Raw genomic sequence first — 17,957 nt, forward strand, 5'->3', positions numbered from 1 at the left:
GGGCCCAGGAGGCGGTCAAGACCAGCAGAGGAGATGAGACGAGAGCGGGTCTTTCCGACTGAGCAGGGCCTCATCGGTGCGGGTTACGAGGCGCTGCGTCATATCGCTCTCTTTCACTACCAATATTGCTCAGAATGCTAATTCACATTGCTTGCCTGCCACAACAATGCATCGTCTCTATGCCGCCCGCCCACTCTTGACCCTCCTCACCCTTAGTCCAGCTTCTCAGCTGGCACACCTTCCTCGCCATCCCTACACGCCTCCCAATCCTTCCTCTGCTTCTCCCTCCTCTCTCTCCTCTTCTCACTCTCTTCGCCCGTGAGGAACTCCTCAGCCAAAGGTTGCAAACCGTGCGCCTTGGAGCGGAACTGCTCCAGCTCCTCAGGGCTCGCTGCTGCAGAAAGGTGAGGACCAGGAAGTAGGGGAGCGACCGATCCGGCGGGTGTGCGGGTGCTGCCTTGCAGGAAGGTCCATGCGGAGAGAAGTGTAGGCAGTTTCGTGCCAGGCTGGGAGGCAAGGTGAAGGAGCGCGGCTTTGACCTCTTGCTCTGCCTGCTTTCCGCCGAGCACCAATGCTCCACGAGAATGGGAGAGGACGTCTCCTGTGCGTTGCAGGTGGTCGTCATTTATTCTTTGCAGTGACACACCGGAGGGAGCAGAGAGATCGTCCCCGAGGGCAGCGGTGATTCCTGCTCTTGTGGGCTCGTCCAGCGTCGAGAGGTCGGTGGGGAGGGACGAAAGGAGCTGGAGTCGTTGCACGTGCAGACGACCCTGCGCCTCTGCCGCAATGGCGGGTGATGATGCTGTTGCGCACGCATCCGTCCCTCTCCTCAGTGCGCTTGCGCACAACAGCCAGTTTCCTCGCCTGAGCCCAAGCTCAAAGGTAGCCACCCACACCCTGGGATCCCTCGCTGCGTGCGTCTGCAAGCTCTTCAACAACCGTTCAACCTCCTCCAAGGGCTCCTCCCTCTGCAGCAGGGTCCATCCCTCCGGGTCCGGATCAGGCGGGGGTGCATTGACCTCTTCGTCATCCGTCTGCGCTGCGCCCTTGCCGTTGGCCTTCTGCTTTGCTGCTGCGGCCGCTGCTGCCTGCTTTTTGGCCTCTTCCTCGGCCTTGCGCTTCGCTTCTGCCTTCTTCAGACGCTTCGCTTCCTTCTTTGCGTCGTCGCTCTGCGAACTCGCTGCCACTGAGCCGTTGCCATTAACCTCGCCTGCTGCGGGAGATGATCCAGAGCCCTTGTTGGCTTGCGCATCGTCATAAATGCGCAGGTATACGCCAACAGCCCTAATCGCCGCCTCTCTGTATCCAGCGTGACCCCTCACGCCATCCTCCCACCTACACATGTCTACATAATCCCTGAGCGTGAACTTCCTCACACAATACGAGTGGAAGTCAAGCTGGTCGTCCCAATGATCCTCAAAGATCTTCTCCGTCTGAGCGTAGCGCTTAAGTGCCAGATGATTCTGCCCTGCCGCTTCGTGAGAGAGGCCCGCCTCGAGGATGAACCAGATTGCCTGCATCTCCAGCAGGTCAGAAAGGGGAGAGGGAGCGTCGGGCTTGGTGAAGAGACCCATGACCTTCTCCGCTGCAGCGGCCTGGCCGATGCGGAGCTTGTACTTTGCGTCTTTGCTGTTGAGGAAGCGGTCTTGCCCGTCTAGCAGGCGCGCATCCTCCATCGCGTGGCTTGCAGCTTGTACCGCTCCTGCTCTTTTGAGGATGCGAGCCTTTGTCATGTGCAGCTCGGGCAGGGTAGGGGTGTGCGCAATTGCGCTCTCGATGTAGCTCAGCGCTTGCTCTGGTTGCTGGCGGTACGAGTAGAATTGAGCGAGGAAGTAGAGAGTCCACAGATACGACGAGGGGGGCTCATCGCTTGATGTCGATGGCGAGTACTTTTGCAGCAAGGCCAGCGCCACTCGTTCAGCTGCGCTACACTTATCAGAGTCGGAAAGGAGCGATTTGATGTCGGCAAAGATGCTGGGTACGCCCTTGGTGAGGGCTCGCGAGAGATATGCCTCGAACGCAGAGCTGAAAGCTTCGTTGGATCCGGCAAGATGTGTGAGCTCCATACGCTTGGCGCATTGGCTGCGAGGGAAGAGTGTTTGCAGCTCACGCAGAGCCGCAACGGCTTCCTGGTCGTTGCCCGCAGCGGCCTTGCTCTGCACCCAACCCGAGACGTACTGCTGGTCTTCGGGGTTGGCGTCTATCAGCTTGCGCCACAGCGCTTGAGCCTTGTCCAGTTGATTGAGGGCGAGGAGAGCCTTGCCCTCCATGACCTGCGCTGTTCGCCTGTCAACGATGCGCGAAGAAGACTCGGCGAGGTGGTTGAGCAGGTCCTGATGCCTGCCTGCCTCGAGGAGGATCGAGGCGCGGTAGAGAAGCATCTCTGAGTGCTCATATGAGCGCTTGGGCACGTCTCTGCATGTTGACTGCCATTGAGCGAGGACCTTCTCTGCCTCGTCGAGCCTGCCAGCGAGATGGTACGCAGTTGCAAGTGCTGCCCAGTTGTTACGGAGATGGGGTTGCATACGAAGGAGGTTGACCCTGTTGTCAATGAGTGCCGGATAGTTGCGTGACTGCATGTACATGTATGAGGATTCGCGAATGAGATTCAAGTTGGTGCCACCCTCGATGCGCAGCGCCTGGCCATAACACTTGATTGCCTCTTCGTAGTTCTTGTCCATGCGATTCAAGATGCCCAATGCATGCCAACAGATGAAGCTCATCAGATCTTTGCGGACACCCTGCTTGGCCAGCTCCAAGCCTTGCTGGCGATCGCCTGTTGAGGCGAGGAGCAGGCCCTTCATGCACAGCGTCTCGCCATGCTCAGGATGCTTCTTGAGAATCGTGTCCGCCGTCTTGAGACCGAGCTTGAACTTCTTGGTCTCGTATTCCTGGATCAGCCGAGTGAAGAGGGCTCGCTCTTTGGTAGGCAGAGCCGTTCCCGGACCGGCGGCCACCGCTCTTCCCTTTGGCGGCATCTCGACGACAGAAGAAGGAGGTATGCGATGCTGGTAATGATGGCCAATCTCGTCAACCTGTTGCTCACGGCCCCACTTGACTTCTCGACGTCTGACGCCCGTCGTTGGCTCCGCTCCGCCTTGACCGGTCCTTCTCGACATCGACTCAAAGTCGGAGCGGACCCGATGGTGGCTCATGCACCTTTCTCTTGCTGCTCGCTCGCTCAGCGCTCAGCTTTGCCAGTCGTCGAGTCGTCTGCCTCTGCGCGGCCAGTCGAAGCTGGACCACGCGGCACGAGGGCGGCGAGGAAGCAAGGCGGGCGCGGCCAGCTCGCCGACGACTTTGGTGCGTGGCACGGCCTCGTTTTTTCGCTGTGGTGCGACGAGCGGCGGGCGTGCGGGCGGGCAAGACGGCACGCAGAGCAAAGGCAAAGGCGCAAAGCCAATCGTGGGCCTCGTCCTCGCTCTTCTTCCTCCTTACCACACCGCGAGGGCATCTCTCACACCTCCTACCACCTATAACCTCCGTTCCCTTTCGACAAAAGTTCAGGTCACTTTTTGTCGACTACTTCGCACTCTGGGTGTGTGCTCTTCTTTAATCTCTCCTACAACTACTCTACCCCGCCCACCGATCCGAAAGGACTTTCGTCAAGATGTGAGTATCCGCAAGATGGAATGAACGCATACAGATGTGCTCCGCAGAGTGAACGAGGCGTTGGGCGAGGGAGAGATCATATCAGCGCAGAGCAAGATCAAGATGGTGGCCGAGGCGCCGGCTGGGAAGAGACCTTTTACGCAATGGAGGAGACGTCAGTCGATGCTCGTCACCAAACAACAAAAACAACTTTAATATACCCTGAGCCAAGTCGGGAGGGATGAGAGAGGACGAGGGAGAAGGCAAGGGGACGAGGGATCGGGAATTGCTTGTCTCAGCCCACTGCACCTATCGAATGGTTCCCTGACACTCCTCCTTTCTCTCGCAGGGTTCTTTTCACCGTTGACCAGATCCGTGGTCTCATGGACAAACGTGAGTAAATGCTGCAACCAATGAAGTCACCTGCGAACTCGAAGCTCATCTCTTCCGCCTCTCGCTCGCCTCTCGCATGCAGCCACGAACATTCGTAACATCTCGGTCATTGCCCACGTCGACCACGGCAAGTCGACGCTCACCGACTCGCTCGTCTCCAAGGCCGGTATCATTGCCTCGGCCAAGGCTGGTGACACTCGTTTCATGGACACCCGTGATGACGAGAAGGAGCGTGGTATCACCATCAAGTCGACTGCCATCTCCATGTACTTCCCCATGAACAAGGACGAGCTCACCGCCATCAAGGAGCCCGCCGACGGCAACGAGTTCTTGATCAACCTCATCGACTCGCCCGGTCACGTTGACTTCTCGTCCGAGGTCACCGCTGCCCTCCGTGTCACCGACGGTGCCCTCGTCGTCGTCGACTGCATTGAGGGTGTCTGTGTCCAGACCGAGACTGTGCTGCGTCAGGCCCTCACCGAGCGCATCAAGCCCGTCGTGTGCGTCAACAAGGTTGACCGTGCTCTCCTCGAGCTCCAGGTCGGCAAGGAGGACCTCTTCCAGACCTTCTCGCGTACCATCGAGTCCGTCAACGTTATCATCGCCACCTACGCCGACAAGGTGCTCGGCGATGTCATGGTCTACCCCGAGCAGGGCACCGTCGCCTTCGCTTCCGGCCTCCACGGCTGGGCCTTCACCCTCCGCCAATTCGCCCATCGCTACGCCAAGAAGTTCGGTGTCGACAAGGACAAGATGATGCAGAAGCTCTGGGGCGACAACTACTTCAACCCCAAGACCAAGAAGTGGTCGACCAAGGACTCGGACGCCGATGGCAAGCCTCTTGAGCGTGCCTTCAACATGTTCGTCCTTGACCCCATCTACCGCATCTTCGACTCGATCATGAACTTCAAGAAGGACGAGGCCACCAAGCTCCTTGAGAAGCTCGAGGTCGCCCTCACTCAGGACGAGAAGGACCTCGAGGGCAAGGCTCTCCTCAAGGTCGTCATGCGCAAGTTCCTGCCCGCTGGTGACGCCCTCCTGGAGATGATTGTCATCAACCTCCCCTCGCCCAAGACGGCGCAGAAGTACCGTGTCGAGGCTCTCTACGAGGGTCCTCTCGACGACGAGTCGGCCATCGGTATCCGTGACTGCGACCCCAACGGACCCCTCATGCTCTACGTTTCCAAGATGGTCCCCACCTCGGACAAGGGCCGCTTCTACGCCTTCGGCCGTATCTTCTCGGGTACCGTCCGCTCGGGCCCCAAGATCCGTATCCAGGGCCCCAACTACACCCCCGGCAAGAAGGAGGACCTCTTCGTCAAGTCGATCCAGCGTACCGTCCTCATGATGGGACGTTACATCGAGCCCATCGAGGACTGCCCCGCCGGAAACATCATTGGTCTCGTCGGTGTCGACCAGTTCCTGCTCAAGAGCGGTACCCTCACCTCGTCCGAGACGGCCCACAACATGAAGGTCATGCGCTTCTCCGTCTCGCCCGTCGTGCAGGTCGCCGTCGAGGTCAAGAACGCCAACGACTTGCCCAAGCTCGTCGAGGGTCTCAAGCGTCTCTCCAAGTCGGACCCCTGTGTCCAGGCATGGATCTCCGAGACTGGTGAGCACATTGTCGCCGGTGCCGGTGAGCTCCACCTCGAGATTGTCCTCAAGGACCTCGAGGAGGACCACGCCCAGATCCCCCTCAAGATCTCGGACCCTGTCGTCGGATACCGTGAGACTGTCCAGGCCGAGTCGTCGATGACTGCTCTGTCCAAGTCGCAGAACAAGCACAACCGTCTGTACGTCACTGCGCAGCCCCTCGACGAGGAGCTCTCCAAGGCTATCGAGCAGGGCAAGGTCAACCCGCGTGACGATGTCAAGATCCGCGCCCGTTTCCTTGCCGACGAGTACGGATGGGACGTCACTGACGCCCGTAAGATTTGGTGCTTCGGTCCCGAGACCACCGGCCCCAACCTTCTCGTCGACACGACCAAGGGAGTGCAGTACCTCAACGAGATCAAGGACTCGTGCGTTGCCGCCTTCCAGTGGGCCTCCAAGGAGGGCCCTTGTGCCGAGGAGCCCGTCCGTGGTGTCCGCTTCAACATCATGGATGTCACCCTCCACACCGACGCCATCCACCGCGGTGGTGGTCAGCTCATCCCCACCTGCCGTCGTGTCTGCTACGCCGCCTCCCTCCTCGCGCAGCCCGGTCTCCAGGAGCCCGTCTACTCCGTCGAGATCCAGTGCCCGGAGGACGGACTTGGAGGTATCTACTCGACGCTCAACAAGCGTCGTGGTCACGTCTACGCCGAGGAGCAGCGCCCCGGTACCCCCATGTACACCGTCAAGGCATACCTGCCCGTCGCCGAGTCCTTCGGCTTCAACGCCGAGCTCCGTGCCAACACCGGTGGTCGTGCCTTCCCCCAGTCCGTCTTCGACCACTACGCCCTCATGGGTGGTGTCGCGAACGACAAGACTGGCAAGCTCTACGAGCTCGTCAAGAAGATCCGCACGAGGAAGGGTCTCAAGGAGGACGTGCCGCCTCTTGACACTTACTACGACAAGCTCTAATCGATTAGTCGTAGCGCAGTGATAAAAGGAAAGGTGTCACGTAGTGGAAGTCTGCTCAGTCTCTTCTGCTTCTCTTCTCATCTCTCTCATCGATCAATCTTCATTTCCGTTTCCTCTCTATGCGATCGTCTGGCAACGAAGTCTGGTCACGCAAGACGTCTGTCTGTACAGCAAAGCGTTGGATTGTCTGACTTGATGTCTGCCGACGCGAGGCCCTCTGACTCTCTACGTGCCCGACGCGGTAGCAGGCCCCGTTGGCACACCCGCCATCGTTGCTCCACCGCCTCGAGATCCAGAGCTGCTTCTGTTGGCGTTGCGGAACTTCCCTCCCCCTCCCCTGCCTCTCCCCCGCCCCCTCCCAAAGCTAGACCCCGTACCATTCGTGGCACTACTGCTCCCCGTGGTACTGTAGCCTGCCGAATCTGGTCGCAGCCCTCCCCTACCCCTGCTGCTGCCACCGCGAGCCCCACCGGCACGAGGAAAGGGTGCAGCAGGAGGCAGAGCAAGGCTAGCAGTATCACTGCTCCCACTGTGTGGCCTTGCCGGGAGATCGGTGAAGATACTGCCGCCTGGAGCATTGCCACCCCGACTCTTTCGTCCTCTACGCGATTTCTTTGCCTTTCCTGCTCCCTCACGTCCTGAGCCCAAACCCATGCCATCAAGCTCAACGTCCAGGTCAGAGCTGCTTAGCTCTGCAGCTAGCTTGGCAGCGAATGCCGCCCTGGCCTCTTCACTTGCTCCTCCCTCACCCTCTCCCTGAACGGCAGCCGCAGCAGCCGTAGCGGCGGCCACGCGTTTCTCGCGGCGCTCCACGCGCGCTTTCTCCTGCTCTTCTCGGCTCAGCGCCTCGACGTACTCATAAGGTAGGCAGAGCTGACTGAGCAGCAGTGGGCCAGGTGCAATGCCTGTGACTTCTCCCACGGGTAAGTCCACAGATTCCTGCTTGATCGTGCCCTCCTCAATCATGCGCACCGCGCGCGAGAACTCAACGTCTATCCTGTCTGCCGGGACCCGGTGAATGTTCTTTGCCGTGTTGCGATCCAGGATAAAAGGGTCCCGAATGACGATGCGGTCTGACTCCCATTCGAGGGGCTGATCGGGATCGTGATCCCTTGCGCGGGTGCGAGGAGCTTGCTCTGCGCCTGGAATGAGGAGCTGCTCGCCGTCTGACGACGATGAGGAGGCCGAGTCGGACGAAGAAGACTCACTAGCAGCAACCCCTCGCGGGATGCCGTCTCCCAGCCCGTTGGCTTCTTGCCAGGCACGACGAGTCTGGATGGTATTTGACTTGCGGGGGGCGCCGTGCTTGACGTCGATTACGTAGTCTCGCTTGGACAGGGACGAGTACCATTGAATGAAGCCGATGAAGTCCCGACCGAGAGTCGTGATTGCGTCTTCGCCTGAAGCGTCTGTGCTTCGGTGTAGCCCTACGTCGGCCGTGCAGGGGAGATTGCCAAACTTCTCTGGATGAGCAGCCCGCTGCTGGTCCCATTGCTCTTTGTTGATTTCTTGTGCCAGACGTCGTCCTTCTTCGTCCCCAGCGCGCAGGTAGTACGTCCAGCCGCCGTCTCTGATCCCGCGATGCTCGGCGAGCGAGGTGTCTAGGTAGGTGACGTCGTACCTTGTTGCCTCTGGGCGCCGCGCGTCCGTGGTGGAGCCTGGACGAGGGTCCCCAGCACGGCGACGGGGTAGCTTTGGCGCGCGAAAGATGTAGTTGCGAGGGATACCCTGAGAGGCAAGAAGTGCATCATTCTGCAGTGAAGGGAGGAGTCGTTGGGTCTGTAAATATTGGATGACGCTGTCCGACCAGGCGAGGGAGAAAGATGTGAGCGCGAGTGTCATCACATGAACACGTCTTGCGTTTCGCACTCACAGCAGCACGATCGAGTAGCTGGAGAGACTGCTCCCCTGTCCTCCTTCTCCCGATGGATCATTGAGCTTCCTCCTCTTTAGCCAATGCTTGACGGCAAAGCACAGCGGCCTGAACGTCTGCTCCCTCAAAGTTGCATATGCCTTGATCAGGCCTGAATTGTGCCTTCCGAATCTGTCGTTGACACTAATATCACCGCTCAGCCCCGTGTCGAGATCCTTGAATTTGACAATGGGGACATTTGCGCCCGTAATCGGGAAGACTTGGGTGAACAGAGGACGGCCCTGCCGGGATGGGCTTGCACCGCCGTAGCGACGTAGAGCCTTGGCCACGTTACGGACGTCGTACCACGAGGGGAGGTCTTCATCATCGTCGGCGCCGTCCTCCTCGTCACTGAGCCCCGGTACGCGAACGCGAAGCTCGGGAGGTGTGCCGACGCCAAAGGGTCTACTCGGGTCGAGGAGGGCGAGATCGATGTCTGATGTGGCGGTGACGATGCCAGTGACTGAAGAGCCAAAAGGTGCGATTTCGAGGGCGCAGCGAGGCCAGGCTTTGGTGATACAGGCCTGAACATCCCTGACGATCTTGCTGCGCTTTTCCTCTTGACGAGGGGAAGGACGGGTACTCTGATCGAAGCGAGAAGGGAGGTCCGTCAGCATCTCAGAGGCGCCGTAGGCATCATTCTCGCCTGCCCACTCACGTTCCAGTGCTGGGCCAATTGCCTGCCAAGTGACGCCTCAATAGTCTTGTCCTCACCCTGCAGGGCCCAATGACTGCACTCTTGCTCTTCTCGTTCGATTGTTCTCTGCCACTTTTGAATGATATCCTGTCTCATGCTGGCCTCATGCTCCCTCCTCTCTCTCCTCCTCTGCAACTCGGCCTCACGCCTGTGCTGTTGCTCGATCTCGCGCCTTTGGAGCTGCGCCTGTCGCTCGAGCGCGGGACCAGTGGGTGGCTGAGCACCCGGCGCTTGCGTCTCTCCCGTTTGCAGAACAGGGATCAGCTGCTGCGGAGGCAGGACCTGAATGTGATCTACTGGCCCTGCACCTTGCACCTCGGTCACCTGCTGTCGCGGGGCTTTTGGTTTTGGCTTAAAGCGCCGTGATGGCTGGCCGTCAGCGTTGGGCGTCGCCATACTGAGGACGATGCTGTGAGGTTGTTGTTGTTGTTGGTGAGGTTGCCAAGGAGCTGAGCGCCTCGCTACTTTTCCGTTTGCTCATCAAGATCCGTGCTTCGCTTCCACTCGTCGAGTCGTCCGTCTCTCCACGCGAGGAGAGGTGGAGTTGAGACCAAGAGGCGGACTGAGCGTCCGTCGTTTACGGGGCTGCTTTGTGCATACAACCTCAATATCCTCCTCGACGCTCGCCCTCATCGCAGAGGGGCATGCAAAGAGCTGATGAATGGAGTCATGAGCTCCATCGTGCTCTGCTTGCTGCTCCCTTCATTCTGAGGTCCACTCGAGGTCAGGATGGTCTTGCTCACCAGCTGCTCCTGGTGCGTTAACGCCTGAGCTCGACGCCTGCCGCACCTGGCGCCTGACCTCTTTACTCCCAAATCGTAGAAAGTGCTTGCTCATGCCCGATCTCAAACGCTTGCAATAGTCGTCATACCTCTGTCTTCGCTGGCTGTACTCTATGAAGGCCTCTCATTTCGAACGCTTCAACGACGGACCAAATGCTCCCCACCGCTATCGACGGCGTCCTCACAGTCACAGACCCAACCGAGAGGAGGCATCGACTCTTTGACATCCCATCCCTTCTCGCTCTCATCCTCCTCATCCATCAGTGATACTCTCTTCGACCATCTATCGACATGGGTACGCAGAGCCGTCACAGGCGAAGCAGGCAGCGAGGAGGCCTGGTTGGACTGCGAGCTGGGCCGGAGTGAGGCCACGCTCGAGTGCCATTTCAAGGTGTCAGCACCGCAGCAGCAGACGATCGACGTGTCGTTCGACCTCTCAGCGCTCGACCGAGATGAGGGGCCGGCCTTTCTTCGCGACCACCTTCTCGCGCCATCAATCAGTCTGGCTGCGAGAGGTCTGGCAAGCCAGCGGCCGGCCGCAGAAGGAGCCGAGCAGCGCTCGATGGGGGACGTCATGAGCGACCTCTTTCACCAGACAGAGCTGAATGCCAGCTTTGCAGACTACACGCGAACCCTCAATGGAGTCTCAGAGGAGGAGGCTGTCAGGGCTGGAGCCTCGTCGCTGCCTGCTCTGACGCAAGACAAGCCAGCCTCACCTCATCACTTCTCACCAGATGCCACGCTCTCTTCCTCGCCCGTCGATGGAGAGCAAGCCAACGCACGGGTAAGCAGCCGTAGTCGCAGCACAACAAGAAGCCGCACGCGCTCCGCCTCGCCCGGAGTAGCGGCGCAATCGGCGTCAGCGTCAGCCTTGTCACTATCACCGCCAGCTTCCTCATCGGCGGAGCCAGCGCGGCCACCTCCCGCGCCAATCTCACCGCCGCCAAGGCATCAATCCTCTTCCCCTTCGATGGCGTTGAGCCCACCTCGTGCTCCTCCCAGCCAGGATCGAGCAGCTGGCACAACTGCTGTGCAAGCCAAGGACGATGACGATGAAGATTCAGAGGAAGAGATGCTTCCCTCGCAGTCGCAACGCCCATCCCAGCAGGCCCGACCATCTCAATCCGCAGCACCGCCAAGTAGCTTCTCGTCCACAATGTCACCTCCAGCTACACCTTCAAAGCGTAGAGCAGGGGCTCCCGTCGTCGCCCCGAGCACCATGCACGCGCCGAGTACCCCTTCGAAGGACGGGAGCAGGGAAAATGCGGTCGCAGGCCCGAGTAGGGGTGGTAGAGGAGCGAGCTCGTATCGGAGAGGGTTGGCGAAGAGGCAGAGGATATGAGCCGGAGACCAGATATCAAACATGCCCAGAGACGCTGCTACTCCATCCAGCATTGCTTGATGCAGCTGCTCGTCCTCGACTCGAATCGTATGTACAACAGTGACTTGAACCTCGATCCTGCAATGCTCTTCAGTTCCCGCGCCAAGGCGTCTCTCCCTTTGCCCTCATCCTCACTTCCCTCATCCCACCCTCCTCCTCACGCATCAACCTCTCCCTCTCGTGCGCAATCGCCCTGACCCACAAGTCGCGCTCCATCTTGGATCGGGCGCGCATCACGAGCGTGGTGTGCGACGAGTCCGAGAGGGAGGGAATGGGCGCCGTGCTCGGCGTCGAGGAGGATGACTGTTGACCCTCATCACGTTGCACCCTCCCGCCATCCTCTCCTTCGGTAGGGGGTGGCGCACCCTTCTCACCGTGCGCAACCCCTTTCTCCTTGGCCTCCTCTGCCTTGCGCGCAAGCGGCGTAGCAACGGGGTCGGCCGGCTGATTACCTGCGCGCACAGGGCGGTACCGGATGACAAAGGTGCAGTCCTCATCCTCATCGACGCTCAACAATCCATCCGAGTACATGCGGGGGACCTTGTGCCTGCCTCCTCCGCCCGCATTGCCACCGCCGAAGGCTCCGTACCCTTCGCCATTGCCGCCAGTATCGGTAGCCCCACCAGAGGCGAATTGACCCAGCGAGCCCGCTCCTTCGGACCTGCCCGCTGCCCCGACCTCCTGCTCAGTCAGCTTGCCCGTCCAAACGTACGAGTCCCTCAAGGGAATGATCTTGGCTTCGTTCTCCTGCCGCTTGTAAAAGATACCAGCATTCTGCCTTCCCCTCGCCGTGCGCGTTGAAGTGAGGAGCTTGAAGCTGAGCAAGCGGCCAGATACGAGGAGGTAGAAGCGTGACCGGAAGGGAGAAAGGGGACGAGGCTTGACGAAGAGGTGACCTGAGTGGATAATGCCTCTGCAGCCGGCGATTGAGCACCAGTGCCAGATGTTCCCGAGAAGAAGGGCGCGCGTGGCATTGTCGATGGGCGTCGAGTGAGAGGCTAGCGCTCCTCCGGCATGGTGGTTGTCCTGTTCCTTGCGCCGGCGAATGAGCGCAGGATCACACCCGCTTACCTCCATGAGCTCCAGTGCGTCGACCTTCTCCCTTCGCTTCCAGTAAACGCTCAGATCGTGCATGCGAGCCACCCACTCCTTTGCCACCGAGCGCGAGTAAGCTTCAAAGCGGGTGGAGCGACCATTTGTCATCACCACCTCGAATTGCCTTGCGCGACGCAGGGCAGTACGATCACCTCCGTTGGCCATGGCGATGTTCAGCCCCTCCTCGCCGCCCAAGTCGGGCTCATCGTCGGGCGCATTCTCCTGTGGCGTGGGCATGGGCATGGGCATGCTCACGGGCGGGTCCAGCCCTGGCTTGCGCGTATGACCTTCCTCGTCGGTGGCGCCGAGGTAGCGGATAGCATAGATGCTTTTGACGTCGATGAAGCCGTCAGCGTTGCTGATCTGGTCAAATTGACGTCGACGCTCGAATGCGCGATACGCCTCCATCTGGGCGGCGACCTCGTCTGCTGTGCTGGCCACCGAGGCAATGGTGTCCAGGACGTGCTGACGTAGAGCGCCAGCCGTATCATCGCGTGCACGTTTGCGGCCGGCGCGAGTGCGCGGTGGACGTGACTGCGGGCCGGATAGCACTCCGCTCGCTCGTCGAGCCGAGTTCGCACTGCCCCTTCGTTGCCCATCTGCACCGCTCTCGTCGCTGTACCCGTACCCGCCGCCAAGGTACGAAGCGCTCCTGCTCCTGCTGAGAGGCCGACTGCCTGAGATCCTCGAGTTTCCTCCCACTCCTTGCTCGTACGCCGCAGACGACTCTACTCCTACAGCAATGTGCCTATCCGGAGGAAAAGCTTTGGACGCTTTGAGAACGAACGCCTGGTAGTCGTGCGTAGACACGTAAAGCCTCGTCAGAGCCCCGGAGACGGGCTTCACACGCCATAGGAACCCTTCCAGGCCGGGAGGCTCAGCCATCTTCTTTCCATCGGGCATGAGTACCGTAGTAGGGTAGTGGCTCGCCGCCCTAAACTCGAGCAAGGCAGGCTGGCGCGCTTCTTTCAGCACCGAGCCACAAAGGACCGACCAGTCGCGCGGCTGATTGTCGAGAGTAGTGTCGTGGATGACCCAGTCCAGTGTCAAGCCTCGCCGCCAGGCGAGCTCGAACCTCGCTCCGCGTTTGAGGGCGATTTGTAGTGGTTCCTCCCACTCTGGCACCCCCTTCAACATGCGAAGGATGGTCCGTGACAGGTGCGCGCGATTGATCAGCGTGTAACCTTCCCCACCGCCACGGTGCGTGCCGTTAGTGAGTGCGAGCTCCCCCTCGCCGCAAGCGACTTGCTGCGTCACCTCATCAGCCTCGTCAGCGGGCATTTCCTCTGGAATAGGGAACTTGATCCTCAGATCCAGCACGGGAATGTGCACTTCCAGTGTCTCTGGTATCAGCCCGCCAACTTCTCGCCACAAGTCCCACACCCAATCTGCTGCCACACTTATACCCCTCGCGTCGAACAAGAGGATATTGGTGCCTGACTTGCGTAGGTTGAGCATTCGATGCTTCCCGCCGCCGGATATGTGCGTTGCAGCAAAGTGTTGTGAGTAGGTAAGGCAGAAGATGCGGTCGACGTGGCTGAACATGGAGAGGTAGGTTGAGCCTCGCGACAGGGGAATGACGAAGGAGAGGTGCAGACGGTGAGAGTGGCCGGACAGGCTGCGCAAATGGGTAGGAGTTCGTGGAATGTCAGCTGAAGGTGCTTATGAGAGAGTAGTGACGCCGGATACTCACCGACTTGTCTTGGACGGATCACTCCACAGTTCCACTCTCCCCATCCGCAGCACAACGATGTACTCTCTCCACTCTCCCGGGTGCACGTTGAACTTGCGCACGATAGTCTCGTCCAAGTCTTGCGGTAAGGTCTCATTGGGAATCCAATCATTCTTGACTAGCATGCGATCACGTCGAAGTATAGAACGACGAGTGAGCCACTCTTCCTCCGCGTCTGCGGGTTGTTGAGAGGCAGAGGGCGCTTCGTGGCGAGGAGAAAGAAAGGAAAGATGAGGACGCTCCGTGTTTGGAGAGGGAGAGGCGGAGGATGCTGTGTACTCGCGGGAAAGGACTTCTTCGGGAGGCGCTGGTGCGGAGTCGCCTGGCCTGCGTTGGCGTAGAGCAAGGATTCCGCCCCCACCGCCAATGCTGGAGTTGCCTGCAGCACCTCCATTGGGCGGTTGAAGTAGCGGAGAGGACGTGCTGCTCTTGAAGGTCGGCCTCGGGAGAAGCTTGTCGAATTGGACCGTCTTACGCGTTTCTCCAGCATCTCCATTCGCCACCTTGCCATTCATGCCAACGGTCGGAGGTGCTAGCCCTCCGTGACTGCCAGGCGATCCAAATGCTCCCGCCGGCCGCGCATCATGTACCACAATACTGTTCGTGCTCACCTTTCCCCTCAAGAGAGGCGTGTCGCTGCCTATGACAGACGGCGCTTGAGGCGCAGAGGAGCTCATGGTGCGAGCTTTGTGCCCAAATCCCCCAAAGGTGTCCCCATTTGCGAATGAAGTAGGCGAGGCATGCGATGTAGGTGAGGAGGTCAGGTTCATCACTACCGCATGGTCACTGGCCGTATCTGCCGAAGCTTCGCCCTTGATCGCTGGGGAGCGCAGAGCTTGGTCGGAGGGCTTGCGAAGAAGCTGGAAGGTCGTCTCGGGGTACTTCTCGTCTGCAGAGAGGGGAGGCTCTGGGTGGGTCGTTGCTTCCTGAAGAGTCATGCGTCGAGGTGCTGCGTCTTCTTCGCTGTCTTGAGACAGAGTGCGAGGGCTCAACACAATCGGCTCGCCGAGCTGAGCTCTTGAGCCAGCTGATGCTTCAGTCGCCTCCTCCTGGCCAGGCTCCGCATCAACAAAGTAATCCTTGGCCGACTCCCAGCCTGTTTTACTCGTTTCGAGAGGAGCAGACGCCCCCGCTGGCGGTGGCGGAGAAGCCAGATCCTCAAGCTTGAGCTGGGGAACATTCTCCCTAGCTGCTGCAATGCTTGTTGATTGGTCCATCACGCCACTGTGCTCCTCGCCGATGGTGGAAGGGCCCCGCTTGAATGTCGGCCTTGCTGAAGCGTCCTTGCTGCCACCGCCACTCTTGGGTCCAACCTTACGGTCGAATGACCTAGTTGCCTCTCTCAGTCGCTGCTCAGCTCGGTCCTTGATCCCCTTTGCTACCTTACCCGAGGACTGAATAGAGCTGGAGTGCTTAGACATCATTGAAGCCACATCCGACCAGCCGTGCCTTGCTTCGATCCCAACTGCAGATTCTGTATTCGTAGTTGGCGAGGTAGGCTGCTGCTTGGGCATGATGAGGGACTTGGGTCGGGGCGACTCTCGGACTGCGGTACGTCGGGGGATAGGAGAGTCCGAGACCTTCGTTTTGGTTGGAGACTGAGGCGGAGAGGCGGGAGCCGCAGGTTGAGAGGGGTGCAGGGCCTTCATTGATGCTCCAGAGCTGGCATTGCCATTCGAAGTCAATGTCTTGTCGGCTTCTCCCTCCGACTTGCCTCCATCAGAGACCTTCGCTTCACGATCCCTCCGCTGCTGGCGATTGAGCCAGCGTTGATGCCCGTCGCCGCCGTCTTCACTTCCCTCCTTCTGCTCTTGGCGCTGATCTTGCATCATGCTTGCATCTTTAGCAAACTGATTGAGCACAGCAGAGGGCGTTCGGTGGAGGGAGCGAGGCCCGTCCATCTCACCCCTCCTCGGCCCATCCTCACGCGCAGCATCCTCGGGCGGCTCCTCAATGATCACATCCGGCGCGCCCGCTGAGACACGTCTCCTGTGTGAGAGCGAGCTTTCTCCACCCGCACTGCCTCGTCGCTTCTCGTCCCTCTCCCTGTCCAGCATAACCGCTTTGACCTCCCTCTCGCGATGCTCGACAACGTCCCAGAATCTCGAGCCAACTTCGAAGCTCTGCCCTACCCACTTGGTGCCTCCCGCGCTCGTCCCCACCTGACCAGGAGCAACGCCACCCTTCCATCTGCGCCGTGTCTCCTTGACTTTGCCAGCCAGCTCAGCAGCACTCGCTCCTCGCTGCCTCAACTTATCTGGCGAGTCGGCAGGAGTTTCGCGAGAGACAAAGGCGGAAGGCTTGAAGACGCGGACGATGCGTGCGCGGAAGCCGCCCGAAGCACCGAATGAGCCAGCGCCCAAAGAGGCGGCGAAGCGTCCTGTGGCGGATGAGAAGTTGCTGCCTAATGTCTGGGCAGTTGAGGCGCGACTCATACGAGAGTAGCGGGAAGTCTCCCGCTCATGGCTGTGGCCGCCATGAAGGCGTGACGCCGTTGAGACGTCTCGCTGTGGGTGTCTCCGTGGAGTGGTGAAGTGTGCGACAGAGGTAGAGCGCGTCTGCTGCTGTTGCGAGTCTTTGGTCGCTTCAGCTTCGCTGCTGCCTTGCATGCGGTGCATGTTGAGGATGCCTCCTGTCTTGGCTTCTGAGCTTTCCGTTGGATGCGTTGCTGAACTCTGCGGGTCTTGACATCCCTTTTTCGCATACTCGCCACGTAGCGATTGGCGGGAAGAACGTTGTGATGGGGTGAGTGATTGGATCGAAGGGACGCCGCGTAAGGTTAAACGCTTGTCACGGGGTGAGACGGGCTCGTCCGAGGGAACCTGAAGATGTATTGGACCTGGATGATCTCGTCCTTGATAGGCATCGTCCAGAGTAACGTCGAAGGGTGTCGAGGACATTGGTAGACCCTTATGCGCCCTTCTCCACGCAGCTACGGCTTGTGAGGGCTGTCCGGGTACACTCGAGCTGCTGTCTGCCCTTCCCTTGCCCTTGCCACTAGCAGACATGTCGAAAGACAGTCGACGACTGTCCGACGGGACAGCGAGACTTGTGCTTGCAACTCTCGACCCAGCATCTGGTAGGTCGGCGCCGAGAGAAGCCATGGCGGAGCCCTCTCTTCGGATGCCTGAAGCTTTTCGGCTGCTACGTCCTCCAGGCGGCGTGGACGATCTGGCTAAAAGTCGCGAGTCGTTCCTCGAGGACGTGTCCGCAGGCATGGATGCAGCAGAGGCAAAGCTGACGGCTGAAGCGGCAGATGGATCCCTGCGCATTGCCCATCTGGATGAGCGAGTTCGAGAGGAAGAGTTTGCAATGATGTCCGAGTGGAATGAAGGCTGGCGACGTGTGTGAGGAGCTTTGCTCGATTCTCCAAGTCTTTGCCCTCCTACGGTGTCTTCGCCCTCTTCCTCGTCTTCCTCCGCCGGTCCGCGAAGGAGGACGAAGCCTTCCCTGCCCGCAATTGCAATGCCGATGGGATCTGTTGTTTCATCGTCTTGTCTCAATGCTGCTGCGACCCTCGATGCATGCTGTAGCGAGACGGGTGAGGGACCAAGGTAGTACCGTCTAAAAGGCTGGTGCGCATGCGGGTCGCCTTGCGTTCGTAATGAATGAGGATGGTGGCTGTCCGATGCAGTTGAGTCCGATGCTGGATGCTGCTGGACATCGAGGTAGGACGCCATGTTGCGCGTGTGTAGGTCTGTGAGTCTACGATTCCATGCTGATGGTGAAGGAAAGGAGCAAGGGGAGCAATTCTCCGTTCCTGACGTTTGTGTTGACGAGGAGACAAGGGGAGCGAGTTGCTCTCGGAG

General features: G+C 59.6%; 5 protein-coding genes across 5 annotated transcripts; 2 read left to right on the forward strand and 3 right to left on the reverse strand.

Annotated features, from left to right (window-relative positions):
- Positions 1-212: 212 nt before the first annotated feature.
- Positions 213-3,109, reverse strand: BDZ90DRAFT_280106 (N-terminal acetyltransferase A, auxiliary subunit; the record flags this gene model as incomplete). Its single annotated transcript, XM_025509241.1, has 1 exon — positions 213-3,109. The coding sequence occupies exon 1, from the start codon at positions 2,976-2,978 to the stop codon at positions 213-215; it is 2,766 nt and encodes a 921-aa protein (XP_025361802.1). The 5' UTR covers positions 2,979-3,109.
- A 340-nt stretch (positions 3,110-3,449) lies between these two features.
- Positions 3,450-6,707, forward strand: BDZ90DRAFT_232745 (putative EFT2-translation elongation factor eEF2). Its single transcript, XM_025506369.1, has 3 exons — positions 3,450-3,612; positions 3,941-3,984; positions 4,067-6,707. Coding segments are annotated over exons 1-3 (2,529 nt in total). The 5' UTR covers positions 3,450-3,610; the 3' UTR covers positions 6,550-6,707.
- Positions 6,708-6,774: 67 nt separating this feature from the next.
- On the reverse strand, positions 6,775-9,641 carry BDZ90DRAFT_280108 (hypothetical protein; the record flags this gene model as incomplete). Its single annotated transcript, XM_025509242.1, has 3 exons — positions 9,120-9,641; positions 8,423-9,045; positions 6,775-8,347 (listed from the first exon to the last, which is right to left on the reverse strand). Exons 1-3 carry the CDS (start codon positions 9,552-9,554, stop codon positions 6,775-6,777), a joined length of 2,631 nt encoding a protein of 876 aa, XP_025361804.1. The 5' UTR covers positions 9,555-9,641.
- An 873-nt stretch (positions 9,642-10,514) lies between these two features.
- On the forward strand, positions 10,515-11,282 carry BDZ90DRAFT_260857 (hypothetical protein; the record flags this gene model as incomplete). Its single annotated transcript, XM_025508305.1, has 1 exon — positions 10,515-11,282. One exon carries the CDS (start codon positions 10,515-10,517, stop codon positions 11,280-11,282), a length of 768 nt encoding a protein of 255 aa, XP_025361805.1.
- Positions 11,283-11,411: 129 nt separating this feature from the next.
- BDZ90DRAFT_280110 (hypothetical protein) lies at positions 11,412-17,828 on the reverse strand (the record flags this gene model as incomplete). Its single annotated transcript, XM_025509243.1, has 2 exons — positions 11,412-14,034; positions 14,110-17,828. 2 exons carry the CDS (start codon positions 17,826-17,828, stop codon positions 11,412-11,414), a joined length of 6,342 nt encoding a protein of 2,113 aa, XP_025361806.1.
- Between the last annotated feature and the right edge of the window lie 129 nt (positions 17,829-17,957).

Source organism: Jaminaea rosea (genome assembly GCF_003144245.1).
Source record: "Jaminaea rosea strain MCA 5214 unplaced genomic scaffold BDZ90scaffold_8, whole genome shotgun sequence".
NCBI lineage: Eukaryota > Fungi > Basidiomycota > Exobasidiomycetes > Microstromatales > Jaminaea > Jaminaea rosea.

What these genes read in the sequence shown, in the direction of transcription:
- BDZ90DRAFT_232745 (XM_025506369.1), top strand. An exon ending in CCGTGGTCTCATGGACAAAC is followed by an intron (nt 3,985 to 4,066) that starts GTGAGTAAATGC and finishes TCTCGCATGCAG; the next exon opens with CCACGAACATTCGTAACATC.